This window comes from Ursus arctos, unplaced genomic scaffold, assembly GCF_023065955.2.
Source record: "Ursus arctos isolate Adak ecotype North America unplaced genomic scaffold, UrsArc2.0 scaffold_32, whole genome shotgun sequence".
NCBI lineage: Eukaryota > Metazoa > Chordata > Mammalia > Carnivora > Ursidae > Ursus > Ursus arctos.
This window is the reverse complement of record NW_026623008.1, coordinates 13,477,102-13,491,080: the sequence shown is the minus strand read 5'-3', so window position 1 is coordinate 13,491,080 and position 13,979 is coordinate 13,477,102. Positions and strand designations below refer to the sequence as shown.

The 13,979-nt window shown below is 42.8% G+C and overlaps 1 protein-coding gene across 13 annotated transcripts in view; it reads left to right on the top strand.

Annotated features, from left to right (window-relative positions):
* Positions 1 to 13,979, top strand: part of UBR4 (ubiquitin protein ligase E3 component n-recognin 4) — a 132,674-nt gene that overhangs the window by 229 nt on the left and 118,466 nt on the right. For all 13 annotated transcript variants that reach the window (XM_057305406.1, XM_057305405.1, XM_057305402.1 and 10 more), the window contains exons 2-10: positions 6,724 to 6,821; positions 8,019 to 8,122; positions 8,911 to 9,040; positions 9,158 to 9,297; positions 10,026 to 10,128; positions 10,250 to 10,391; positions 10,555 to 10,679; positions 13,171 to 13,295; positions 13,848 to 13,907. In XM_057305406.1, coding sequence (XP_057161389.1) covers positions 6,724 to 6,821; positions 8,019 to 8,122; positions 8,911 to 9,040; positions 9,158 to 9,297; positions 10,026 to 10,128; positions 10,250 to 10,391; positions 10,555 to 10,679; positions 13,171 to 13,295; positions 13,848 to 13,907 — 1,027 coding nt within the window. The remainder of the gene's footprint in view (positions 1 to 6,723; positions 6,822 to 8,018; positions 8,123 to 8,910; positions 9,041 to 9,157; positions 9,298 to 10,025; positions 10,129 to 10,249; positions 10,392 to 10,554; positions 10,680 to 13,170; positions 13,296 to 13,847; positions 13,908 to 13,979) is intronic.

Below are 13,979 nucleotides of genomic sequence, written 5' to 3'. Positions count from 1 at the left end.
GTACCGGGCGGCGGCCCCGGCGAGGCGGGCGCAGGGAGGGGGAGGGGAGGTCGTGCCGGATCGTCTGGACCCGCTTCCCAGGTCGCCTTCTGCTGCTTGGTCACCCCCGCCTTAGCCGCGGCTTCAGGGCTCCCCGATCCAGGCAGACTAGGACTTGTCCGGGGTTCCTTCCGCCGGTCCATGTAAATTATCTGTGCCTCGATTTCCCTCCCGAGGAAAACTTTTGAGGACGCCCTCTTGAGAGGGCGTGGTCGGACCCGTTTGGGAGTGACTTTGGGAAGCTTCGCGCTCACAGGGGAACGTCCCCGGGGCTGCCCCCTGTGTTAAGGTCAAAGCACTGATGAGTTTGCATTTCTTGCCCGCACTCATCCCCCTAGCCTGGGCCAGAGCGGAGCCTGGGGTTTAAATTGGAAATGTGCCAGATAATTTAATAACGGTCTTTCTGTGGTGCTGTAATCAGTGGGGGCACGTGCTCTTTCTGTGACTGAAGCCACTAGTGACCACTGAGGACTTTCTTTTCAGGTCGCACTTAATGTATATTGCTACTGTAACGGTCTTTGATGAAACCATTTCAGTGTTAGTCTGAGGTCATTTCCCCACAGAAACAGTGCCCTCGCTCGCGCGCGCTCTCGCAATAAAATATTTTCAGACTCTCTTACAAACGGGGTCATTTATTGGTTTGGTATTAAATCGCTTTGTCATTTTGTCCAGAGTTATTAGATCGTGACAGTTGTGTTCATTCAAGGCCATAATATCAGAATGCCTCTCTTTTCCTGACTTAACCTTGCTCAGAGGAGTCTTTCATTGGTTTAATGGTAGACGTGCTTTTGAAGGCAGTCTCACTTATATTTTACTAGTCAGACCTTGCTTCAACAATCTGCAGTTGCTGACTGGGTCATTTTAGCTTCTTGCCAACAAGGGTATATCTTAATGTTATCCAGAAGGTTAGAGATTGCTGTTTATTACTCAAGGGAGGCCCATGACTTGACAAATTGTTTATTGTAGTGCCTGTTGTTAGGTTTGTGATGCTTTGGATGAAGTTTTTTTGTTGTTGTTTTTTTTTTAAGTTATACTAAGATAACGGCTGGGTTTGGTAATTTCACTGTTAACTTTACAGATGGATTTTCCTATCTAATTATTAAGCCAGGAATGTTTTAAAGATGTAAACAAGTATCAAGATACTGCTCTCAAGTTATGTGGCCTCTTTTTTTAACTGTTTTATAAACATTTGGTTCGGAGGTATTTTTCCTGCGTTATACTCATCATGTGACTTGTAATGGACAATGTTCCACTCTAGAATATTTGCATTATTTATTTATTTATTCCAAAGATTTTATTTTTAAGTAATCTCCACACGCAATGTGGGACTTGAATTCTCAAACCCAAGATCAAGAGTCGCATGCCCCACTGAGCCAGCCAGGCGCCCCTGCTTCTATGTTTTTGTGGACATGAGCTGAGTAGGTTATAAAGTCATTTGTTGACACCCTCCCATTCATCTGGTATTCCAGATCCATCTTTTTAAAACTAATGGTTTAGCAACTCTGTCCAGCTTGTAGAAGGAGCCAAAACCAAATATATCAAACTAGGTTTGAATTTTGCCGAATAAGTGACAGTGCTGTGCCCTCTCCTGCACCCTAAGGTGATCAAGAGTTGCCTGTGTTTGTAGACACTGGTAAGAACTCTCTTCACGGTTTAGAAAAGATCTCCAAACTAATGGATGTTTAGTAACAAAAACTTTTATTGTAAGGCAAGATCCCTGAAGCCTTGGTTCTGGTTTTGTTCCCCAATTCACTTAGGAAGCTGGTTATATGTCCTCTTTAGGCTCTATGAGAGGAATATGACCCCAAAAAAGTTTTCAGGATACCTGGCTTGCAAGTTCTTTACAGTAAAAAACAACCAATCATCTAGTGTTTAGTGTGGTGTAGAGCAGAGGTCAGCATGCTTTTTCTTTGTAAAGAGCCAGAGAGTAAATATTTGCAGGCTGTACATTCTCTGTGTGGATTAGTCAACTCAATCATTATATAGCAAAAGCAGCCTTACACAATGCATAAATGAATGGGTGTGGCTGTGTTCCAAAATCTTATTTATGGGTACTAAAGTGTGAATTTCATATATTTACGTGTCACAAAATAGTCTTAACAATTATTTTTCAACCATATAAAAATTGCAAAAACCCATCTTAAACATGGGCTATTACAAAAACAGTGCCAGACCCTGGTTTAGATCACAAAAATTAGTACCCTGCTAATCTGTTTCTCATAAATTTTTTGCCTTTCAAAAAAAGAAATGAGGGGTGCCTTGGTGTCTCAGTTGGTTAAATGTCCGACTCTTGATTTCTACTCAGGTCATGATCTCAGGGTGGTAAGATCAAGCTCAGCGTGGAGTCTGCTTGAGATCTCTCTTCTTCTACCCCCTCCCCCCCGCTGCTTGCACTCACAAATAAAGTCTTTGCTAAAAAAAAATTTTTTTTTAAAGATTTTATTTATTTGACAGAGAGAGTGAGAGAGCACAAGGAGGGGGAGCAGCAGAGGGAGAGGGAAAAGCAGGCTCCCCGCTGAGCAGGGAGCCCAAGGCCGGTTAGATCCCATGACTCTGGGACCATGACCTGAGCCAAAGGCAGACGCTTAACCGACTGAGCCACCCAGGCGCCCCAATGAATAAAATCTTTAAAAAAAATGAAATGAGGATGCCAGAATTGTGGAAGTATTTCTTGAATATAGAGTTACGGCCATTGAGTACAGGATCAGATCAGAGTCAGCGCTGTAGGGATGCTGTGGTGGTCTTTGTTTTGTAGGTAAGCAGAGGTTTAGGTGCCTAGACTACTTTACTTCTGAGGTTGGTGCTCCCACCTGGGGTTCCCTTTCTATTATCATGACTGCCTGTTTTTCTCTCTTGCCTCCGGAGACCTTCTGTTTTTCTGTTGCAATCTACTACTCTCTGCATCCCTTTTAGATGTCCTGGCTACATCATTGCCAGCTCTTCCTTCCTATCTGACAGCCTGCTCATCCATTGAATTCCTCCCTATTTGACCATTGGGGATGATGCCTTGCCCTGAGACTTCTCCGTGCTCCAGCATTCCACTTGGCCATCTCTATTTTTTTTTTTTAAGATTTTATTTATTTATTCGACGGAGATAGAGACAGCCAGCGAGAGAGGGAACACAAGCAGGGGGAGTGGGAGAGGAAGAAGCAGGCTCACAGCAGAAGAGCCTGATGTGGGGCTCGATCCCATAACGCCGGGATCACGCCCTGAGCCGAAGGCAGATGCTTAACCGCTATGCCACCCAGGCGCCCCTCGCTTGGCCATCTCTAATCTTTCATACCTTTATAGTTGGAATTGAACTTTGGGTTTGAAGAAAAGGTAGATAACAATTTCTAGGTCTAGATCCTATTTATTAAGTTTGACTTTGTAACCAAACTGAGAAACAAAGGAGGAATAGATTAGCATGGGTAAACTGGGAAGGATACTTTCAAAGGTGTCTTGATTTTTAAAAGAAAAACCTACCTGAGTCTACTTAACAAGAAGTTCATTTTCATTTCTACTGCCTGTTGCTAGCATGTCTTTTAGTAGTAAGGTTTGAACATCTTTACATTCCCCTTACTTTTCCAGACCAGAAATGGAGCTAGAATTAGATCAGTGGAGCACATGCCATATTTGGGATTAATTAGTATAATTGCTGAATGTAACCTTATGTTTTAAGGTACTGTCAAATACAGAATTCCTTTCTTAACTCTGGGTAAGATATGTTGGTGACCATGATTGTCATTGAATATTTTGACTGACTCTTTGTAGATTACCCTAAATAAATAAATAAATAAATAAATAAATAAATAAGCTCTTTTCCCATGAGCCAGTCCTAGGCTGTTTCTGGCCTCCTTAATGATAAGTCTCTTTCAGTCTCTGCCTCCCAGGTGTTCGGTAAAATTTAGGCCAGAGAGACCTACTTCGGAAGGTGGAATCTGTTACAAAATCCTTATTAGATTGTGTTCGGTCATTTCCTAAATATCTTGAAAGGGAGAAAGGGATACACTAATGTTAATCTTCTGAACTTACATGCTGTAGGAGAGAAGTTCATGATTGACCTACAGGAAAAAAAAAGCCGGCCACCAAGTGATAGAGTGTAATTGTGAGATAAGTCCTCATGGCTGGTTAATGTCTTAGTGTCACATTCACCTCAAGGTTATCGAGAGTGAAGGAGGTATCTGAAAGCTTTTAGTTCTTTGGTTTAATGTGTGTTACTCTGTGACACACAGCAGATGTTCAGTAAGCACATATTTTTTAATGCTGTTATTTTTTAATTGTATTGATTATGCTTACTTGTTTCCTGATTGTGTCATGAAACAGGCATAGTGGATTCTGTTCTTGGGGGTTTTGACTCTGATGAAGGGAAAGGGGTGTGTGGAGTTTCCATAGTTTAGAAAAAAGATATAAATAGTATGGTATCTAGGCGGGAGAAGGAAGGTGAATCTGTGGTCTTTTATTTTGTCCTCTTGGAGTTCCACCTCTTCCTAAAAAAAGCTAGATATTTCCAGACCTGAGCCAGTTATTTTTTACTTACATGTCAAATTGGATTTCTGTGACTGGGCTGCGTAGTTGCTGTTTCCCTTTGTACTGTGCCTCACATTTATTTTGTATGGGATATAAATGTTTCAGATTCCCTGTCTTTCAGCAGTGTTTCAGCCCCAGTGGTGTTGTGGTTGGAATGTTTGTTAGAAGAAGCAGATGTTTGAGGAAGATAGCTTGACCACCCAGAGGAGAGCTATGTTTTTACCTATAAGTCTTATTTTCCTTTTTCTTGTTATATTTGCCTGCAGTTCTTCATTGTTCCCCATTCCTACCTAACTTCTTGCGTTTTGTCCCACTTTTTCCATTTCTTGGCGTCTTCTGGTATCTTGGTGTTTTTCAGTTCTTGGGGAATGAAGGTGACTCATACACACTTGTTTCTTTAAAATCAAGAGATATGATATTGTCCTTTGGGCCACATGTCCACATGTTTCCTCCCTCCTTCAAGTCTTTTCAGATTAATTTCCCCAGGTTTATCCTTAGTTGCCCTAAGCAAACTGTAAGTGGAGCTTGAGAGTGCTCCATTTTTTTGTATGCCAACGTCCATCTTTCCTCAAAGTACATTCTTGTTTTTTTTTTATTGGAATAAGGCAGTTGTGCATTTCTAGGGCAGGAGAATCACAAAGGGGCAGCATTGAACCAGGCAATTAAATGAGTTTATTCTTGTATTTTGGATTTATTTCATTATCTGAATGGAAATGAAAACAATAGAATAAGCTCATCCTTTGGGTCGGCAGTTTTTCTCTTAGTTCTAGTAAGCCTATTCAGCTGAAAAACATGAGGATAAGCAGATATGAACTTTTGAAATAAAACAGAGAAGGTAAATGACTTAGTAAAATACATCAAATTACAGGGTGGGAAAATCTTAGAACAATGACTAAGAAAATACGAGGATGGAAGTGAAGGAACAACTAAGTATATGAGGTAGAAGCAGGGATTTAGTAGGGAGGTTTCTGCTGGGTAGGATATGACCTATACCAGTATGATTGCCACCAGAAACTGTTACTTGGTGTTTAAAGGTTTTTGTTTCTTCTTTTTTGTCCATCTGACAAATAGAAATGATCCTTGGTGGGCAGGAAGACCCTTGCACATCGTAGATGCTCCATAAATATTTTTTCTTGGTGAAGCAGTTATTCCGAGATAAGGAACTGATCTTTGATAAATCCCCATTTATCCCAGATAAATCCCCACTTAGCAGAGTGTTCACAATGCCAGACTCTTAAGTGCTATTTGAGGTGATTCATCACTCACACTGGCACCTCCCCAGTGTTGAACTTGTCTTTTTGGCTCTTGTGTTGATTTGGCAAGTGGATAGAGTCCTGACTGTGTACATTTCCCTTCCAGGGCTGATACTTCTGGTTGGAGAATTAACTCACTGAGGAAGCTGTTTAGCCACAGCCTTCTGTTCTTTCCATTTAATATGATACGTTTTGTTTTATTTTATTTTGTTTTCATTGTCTTCATGTTTCATGGGTTGTGGTTTAGCATCTGATTTGATAGAATGACATAAATGTATAGCTTTAAGACTTAGTTGGGCTCTAGATTTTCACAGAAGAGAGGATTTCCTCAGTTGAAGATAAGGGATATGGCTAAAATCCCCAAATTTGTTGTGATCTAGCTGTGTCCTGGTTGGGGGTAGGAGGGCGTGAGGAGACAGGAGAACTCCGGTACCTGGTGAATTTTGGGTTTTAGCATTGATCAGGCGATTTCTCCCCGAGTTGTTGATTCTTGCGTTATGGACTGGTCTTGTTTGGTCTTCAAAATGGGTTACTATGACCTGTATTCCTTCTAACAGTATTGTGAGTGCTCTGGTCTACTCCCTTTTGGCCAGCACATGACATTATTAGCTTTCGGTCTTTGCCAACCAGTAATACGGACAGAATGGCATCCTACTATGTTTTAACTTGAACTTTTAAAATTCTAAGTGAGTGTGAAAATGTTTCCTGCCTGTTAGCTTTTGCTACTCCGTAAGCTTGACACCTTGAGCAAGGTGCTTACTTTCAATTGGCTAAGCTTCACTTTCTTGAACATAGGGATGGTAACAGTGCCTCCCAAGTGGGGCTGCTATAAGGATTAAGTACGGTAATGTCTGTAAAAGGGTAGGGTATTTGACAGATAGGAAACACTAAATAAATGCCAGCTGAATTACTTTTTTTGCAGTGAATCCGAAATCCTGCACCACGAGAAGCAGTACGAGCCCTTCTACTCCTCTTTTGTTGCACTTTCCACACATTACATTACAACAGTTTGCAGCCTCAGTGAGTATTTCACTCCCTTCTGCGGGTTTGGGGATGGGGGTGGCTGTGTCTCCTCTTTGTAGGGTGTCTGAACAGGTTGTTGATGAAGTCTATATTTTAACACTCCTAACCTGTGCACCCAACAGTGGAGACTGCTAAGTCTTATCAGTCTGATAAGGCTCTGGAAGTTCCTTTACCTAGGCCAACCAGGAGGGATTTAAAAAGTACTTGGTTTGGACGTCTGCTTTGTAACCCATTAAGTGAACCTGTACCTTCTTAATCAAAAGCACTTTATTGGTTTCATACATGCATATGTAATTACTAGTGTGTTAGTATCTGAGGGTTAAGGGGGATGGGCGGATTCTGACCTGAGGTTCAGATGAAAACTCTATTCCTTATTTGGTTTTGGTGAGAAAGTAAATTCTCCTTTTGTATTCTCTGGTATGTCAAAGGATTTCAGTTTCAGTTCCCCATCTTTTAAACTTTTTTTGACCCTTATTTTCCACTATTTTTGAATTTTTGCATTATTACTTGTTAAAAAAAATCCTGACTCAGAGTTCTGAAGAATTCTAATTATTTGTTTACTTAAATAGTTTGCTAAGCAAGTAAAATGAAAGGAAGCTATCAGGTTGCTGGATAGCCATCTTGGGCAGTGCTGTTTATTATAGGCACTGGCTACTGGTGGAGGAATCACTTTTAGCTTAAGGAAATTTTGTGTAGGAAGCCTCTTGTAAAAGGCATTTAGAACCTATGGGAAAGGAGAGGTAGTTAAGGGTGAACTCTGGAGCCAGACTTCCTGGATTTGATTGTAGTCCTGTGACTTTGGGCAAGTCATTTAACCTCTCTATGGTGTAATTTCCCTATCTGTTATGAAAAGGAGGGGGAGGGGGTAACAATAATACCTACCTCAAAGTGTTGGTTTAAGGATTAAGTGGGTTAATATATTTGAAGCGCTTGGTACTTACTGTGATGTATTTCCTATTATAATGAATTTCCAGTAAATGTAAGATAGATTGATCTAGAAGCAGTGGATGGCTTTCAGGTCCAGGATGCCTGTGTTGGGCCCTTGGATTGTTGGTTCTGAATGATTGTTGTCATGGAGTGGCGCTGGGAATGCTGGACACACGGAGCTTGGGAGTTGTCTGGTTTGATGTACTGACCGTGAGGCTGACCGAACTGTGGCGGTCTGAGGTTAAGTGAAGCCCATTCCTTTCTCAGTTCCCCGGAACCAGCTTCAGTCGGTGGCAGCAGCCTGTAAAGTTCTGATCGAGTTTTCTCTCCTGCGTCTGGAGAATCCAGATGAGGCTTGTGCCGTTTCCCAGGTGAGAGTGATGGGCTCATTTGTGGCCCTTATTTTGAGGTAGGACTGTGACAGACTAGTGGAATGACGGAGAAGGGTGGCATAGAGCAGGGATTGATGAACTTTTCCTGTAACAGACCAGATAGTGAACAATTTGCTGACCATTTGGTCCCTGCTGCAACTAGTCTCTATCTTTTAAACACTGCCTTTGCAGTATGAAAGCAGCCACAGACAATACATAAATGAACAAGCATAGCTGTGGTCCAGTAAACTTTATTTACAAAAGCAGGCAGTGGGCTGAATTGGAGCTGTGGTCCGCCAGCCTCTGGTGTAGAGGCCTGCAGAGGCTTTTGCAAGGATTGCAAACTTCCACGTTTCCAGGAGTCATGCAGGTAACATAAAATGGGTGAAGTGTGCCAGTTGAAAAGGGTGCCTGACCCAGCTATAAAGGGCCAATTACTGTGTAGCTCCAGCTAATTGTTGCCACGCAGGGGTGGAGACTCCGTTGCTGTGTCTTGTGAATTACTGAGAAAGATGAAAAATCTGGATTTGTATGTTGAACCTTCCATGTTTTAAAAAGTTAGCTATAACTTCAAAAAAAAAAAAAAAATCCAGCAACAACACTTTGAGCATAATAAGACCAATTTGTAAGCCAGATATTGTCCGAGGACCATCAGCTTATGATCTCTGCTTTAGTGTTTTTCCTAATTTTAATTCTTGATACGAACCTAAATTTGGCCCTGTGCTAGTGAGAAGTCCCAAAAGAGTAGTATCTTCTGAAGGACATATTCGAATTTGTTTTCTTTTCAGAAACACTTGATTCTCCTCATCAAGGGCCTGTGCACTGGCTGTAGCCGACTAGACAGGACTGAAATTATCACGTTTACAGCAATGATGAAATCGGCCAAGCTGCCGCAAACGGTGAAGACACTCTCAGATGGTGAGCGTTTGTTCGCCAGACCTAGTTCTTTGGCTGCTTCTCTGGCCAGCTTTTTCCTGCTTTGGCTTCTGGTGGCATTCTGCTTGCTCATCCCTGTTTTTGGTTTTGTATTTACAGTGGAAGATCAGAAAGAGCTGGCCTCACCAGTAAGCCCAGAGCTGAGGCAGAAGGAGGTACAGATGAATTTTTTGAACCAGCTGACGTCGGTTTTCAACCCTAGAACTGTAGCATCACCACCCGTAGGTCCACAGACTCCGGTGAGTAACTACAGCCAAATGTCCTCATCCCTTGGGGGTTTTAAGATAATACTAGAAAAAAGTAACAACTGTATCTTAACATTTGTGATATAAAGTGATGTATGTGCTTAGGGTAGAAAGAAATAGAAGAGGGGGAGCCTGGGTGGCGCAGTTGTTAAGCGTCTGCCTTCGGCTCAGGGCGTGATCCCTGCGTTCTGGGATCGAGCCCCACATCAGGCTTCTCCGCTAGGAGCCTGCTTCTTCCTCTCCACTCCCGCTGCTTGTGTTCTCTCTCTCGCTGGCTGTCTCTCTCTGTCAAATAAACAAATAAAATCTTAAAAAAAAAAAAAGAAAGAAAGAAAGAGAAGAATTTAAACAAACAAAAAAAAGCAAAACCTCTTCTAATTTTCTGTCCACTGTTGATACTGTTCTGATGATCATTCTTCTAAAATTACTCAATGCAAATAAACAGTTATAAAGAACACATACAGTTTTCTGTAAAAAGCATCACACTCTCCATTAGTTGTAGAATATATGTATGTTCAAGATATATGTTTTTCTCCTCCTCTTGGGAAAATAACTTGTATTTTCCCTAACTTTAGAGAGGGATTCCCCCCTCATTAACTGGGAAGTCTGAAGAGTATCTATAGAACTCTGCTAGTTTGGGCGCTTAGGTTCTGAATTGCAGGGCAGTAGTTGGCAGGTGACAGTATCATCATAGGCCTTTCACATCCTTCGTTTCTCTTTAGGTTGAAGGAGAAAGTGATGAGCAGTCATCCACAGATCAAGCCTCTGCTATCAAAACCAAGAATGTGTTTATAGCTCAGAATGTGGCTAGTCTTCAAGAGCTTGGTAAGACTCTTAATTGTGGTCATAAAGCTGGTTTCTCTGCTTTCAAAAGTTCCGTAAGTGGAAAAGAATCAGGCAGCAGTCAGAGGCCCGTTCGTAAGGTTGAGCCTTGTCATTAATGCAGGCGGCTCGGAGAAGCTACTGCGTGTGTGTCTGAACCTGCCCTATTTCCTGCGCTACATCAATCGGTTTCAAGATGCAGTGTTGGCCAATTCTTTCTTCATCATGCCGGCCACAGTAGCAGATGCCACTGCTGTTCGCAATGGGTAAGGTGCTCCACAGTGTGTGCTTTACCTTCTAATGCTGCTCTCAAAAAGAGAGAAACTGGGTAGTTTTTTATGGCATGCCAACTTTCTTTAATTATCGGATTATAGAAGCAAGGGATTCAAAGAGACGCTTTGGTTAACCTCCTCCTCCATCATGTTCTAGTTTTCATTCATTGGTGATTGATGTAACCATGGCATTGGATACCCTCTCTCTACCCGTGTTGGAACCTCTCAATCCCTCTCGTCTGCAAGATGTGACAGTCCTCAGCCTAAGTTGTCTGTATGCAGGTGAGAGGTTATGATGTCTGATCTCATTTTCTCAGTGAAGCACAGGTATACTTTCTGGAAGCCATGAGATCCTCCTGAGTGCTCTGCTCTCTCCCTCTTACTTGGGCCCTTACCCCCGGGGATCGTCTGATGTCTCATCTCGGTGAAATGAGGCCTCCATAGGAGTCTTGTGAATTACCCTATTGTTCCACAGCTGGTGGCACAGTATGTACATATTTGCTTTCATAGTATGTGCAAAGAGTAAATATCTACTGTATGAAAAGCAAAACGCCAAGCGCTGTTGTGATATCGAGATAAACAATATGTAATCTGTGCTGTCGAGGAGCCTACACCGAGAACAGTTAGGACCACATGGAATAATATACAATAGGAGATGATAAAGGCAAAGGGAAGTGTAGAGTAGTTGGGTGTACAAAGAAGGGAGAGATGGAGTGTTGCTGTGGGAGCAAGTCTGAGGAAGCCTTCACGGAACAGGTGGTATCTGTTTATATTGATAAACACAACAGATGTTATTCTTCATGCTCCCACAAAATCCCCTTTCTTCCTGTTGCTCATGCTGCCTTGAGAGTGGGGACTGACAGCTGGTGTTTACTCTCTTTTAAGTTATTATGACAGTGACTTTTTAACCCAATTCACTGATCCTTGGTTTTAAATACTGTAGTCCTGGTATGTCTTGGAAGGTATAACAATTTCTGATGTTTACTTGGTTCTCTTAAGTGAGGATTTGAACAGCTTTGGCAGCCTGACCTTGGGAGCACCAAGAAATTACTGAGGTTGATCATCTCCCTCCATTCTTTCAGTAGCTTTATTTTGAACATCCGGATGCAAATAGGAATATAAAGAGGAAGGCACTTTCAGTTGGGTAAAGTAGTAGTGATGAAGGAGTTCTGTTGACGTACCTGTAGGGCAGGTAGGATTGCAACTTGTCTATACCGAGGTAGAGGCAGAAGCAGGACTCAAAATATGTTAGAGTTTGGGGGAACACACTGTATAAGTGTGTGTGGAGGGAAGGGGTGTGAGGGGAGAGGATATGTGATTAGTGGGTATTGTACAGCTGGAGAGAAAGGAGGACACCGTCACAGAGGTCTGGGAAATGCAGTCTCGGTCATTTGGACCATGTCCTACAGACAGTAGAAACCTGAGAATTCTGAGCTATATTCAGGCAGCAGCGTGCAGGTATTTTGGCGTGGGGAAGTTGGGAGGCAGGAAGCTCCGTTAGGATTTTGTGGTCTTCAGGTGAGACACTGTGAGAGCCTGAGCTAGGGCAGCAGCAGTGGGAGGAGAAAGCTGAAGATACATGGGAAAATGTGGTCCCCCCAGCTCATCTCCAGAGCTTATTTCCTTATCCTCTGCCTTTGATTTTTGCAGTTTTGAAGTTGGGGTTATTTAATTTTTAGGGAACTTCTTGAATATCACATGGTTCTCAGTGTGTACTTAGTTAATATTGGGTAAAGAGTCCTTATAATTTTTTAGTTGGATTTAAGATCCCAGATTTGGGTTGTTGAAATTTGATGGCCTGGGATTTGATGTAAAGACATGGATTTGGCCTTTGTGTCTTTGAGAAACACCAAACATGGAATGTTTTCCCCCATAATCTTGGAAAAATGGGAAGACGTCTTGTGATGTTTTAAAGTTAATAGATTTTATTTTTAAAGCAGTTTAGGTTTACAGAGAAGTTGAGCAGGTTATACAGAGTTCCCATCTACCCTCTCTCCCCAGTACCCTGTTTCCCTTATTATTCACGTATTGCAGTACTACGGTATGTTTGTTACAACTGATGAACCCAGTATTTGATACACTATTGTCTGAAGTCCATTGTTTACATCAGGGTTTCCTCTGTGTAGACATTCTGTGGGTTTGGTAAATGTGTAATGCCCTATATTCATCATCACTATGACACAAGATAGTTTCACTGCTCTGAAGTCCCCTGTGCTCCACCTAATAATCCTGCTCTCCTACCCCCACCCCCAGAAACCACTGATATTTTTACTGTCTCCATGGTTTTAACTTTTCCAGAGTGTCCTAAAGTTCAAATCAATTATATAGTATGTCGCCTTTTCAGACTGGCTTCTTCTGCTTGGAGTGCGCATTTCAGTTTCCTCCCTGGTTTTTTATGAATTGATCGCTCGCCTTTTTTTTATTGCTGAATAATAGTCTTTGTACGGTGTGCCGTAGTTTGCGGTATATCCGTCTGTTGAAGAGCATCTCAGTTGCTTCTAGTTGTTGGCAGTTATGAAAAAGTTACAGTAAGGGCTCGTGTGCAGGTTTATGGATGTGGATGCAAGTGTTCCGCTCATTCAGGTAAATACTTAAGCGTGTGATTGCCGGACCGGATGATAACACTATCTAGTCTTGCTCTTGTGGACGTTACTCTCAGTTGTCAAATCATGGAATGGCTTGGGGGTGGGTTTTGTTTTCTCTTTCTGTTTTTGGTGGACTCCTAGGACTGTGCCATGATTGGAATCTGTGCATCTCCCCCGCCCCGCCCCAGGTGTGAGTGTGGCAACTTGCATGGCCATCCTCCATGTGGGTAGTGCCCAGCAGGTGCGGACGGGGTCCACGAGCTCCAAAGAAGAGGACTACGAGAGCGACGCGGCTACGATTGTCCAGAAATGTGTAAGCCGGGTCCCCTGGCCCCAGGGGCCTCTGTCGTTCAGTGAGGAGATAGTGCGAGGTCCACTCTCTTCCCCGGGAGAGGAAAGGATGTAGTGTCCTTTCCATACCCTTCCCCTCGGTAGCAGGTCTAAGAGGTGGGCATTCACATGGTTGGCTCTGCGGAAGACCCCGCGTGTTCGTGGTGGCAGTGGACCTTGTGAAAGATGAGTCGCTCAGTCAGCATGCATACTTGAGGGCTTGCTGTGCGTCAGTGCACTTTGAGCAGAGACCTGTATAGTACCTGAGATAGTCTCCGAGAATGGTGAGCGTGTAGGACGAGTCCCTGTGATGTACCACGATCCGATGGGGGCCTGGCTGTGTTGCTTTAGATTGTGTGTGGGGGGGATACATCTCTGAGAAGGTGACCCGTGAGCTGAAGTGTGATGGAATTACACTTAGAAAGTGCCTTGAGGATATTTACTTCTTCAAGTGAAATTAATTTGGGTGGGATTAACGTTTGTAGTGAAGTAGGTCAGCTTGCTCAGATTTTTGTGTGTGTTTGATGTTGGACAGCTTGAAATCTATGACATGATTGGACAAGCGATCAGCAATTCCCGGCGGGCCGGTGGAGAGGTAAGAAGGCTGTCTCTGCTGCATTCCTGTCTCATAGCTCGTAAGATCTCTGCGTTCATACTATTCTTTTGT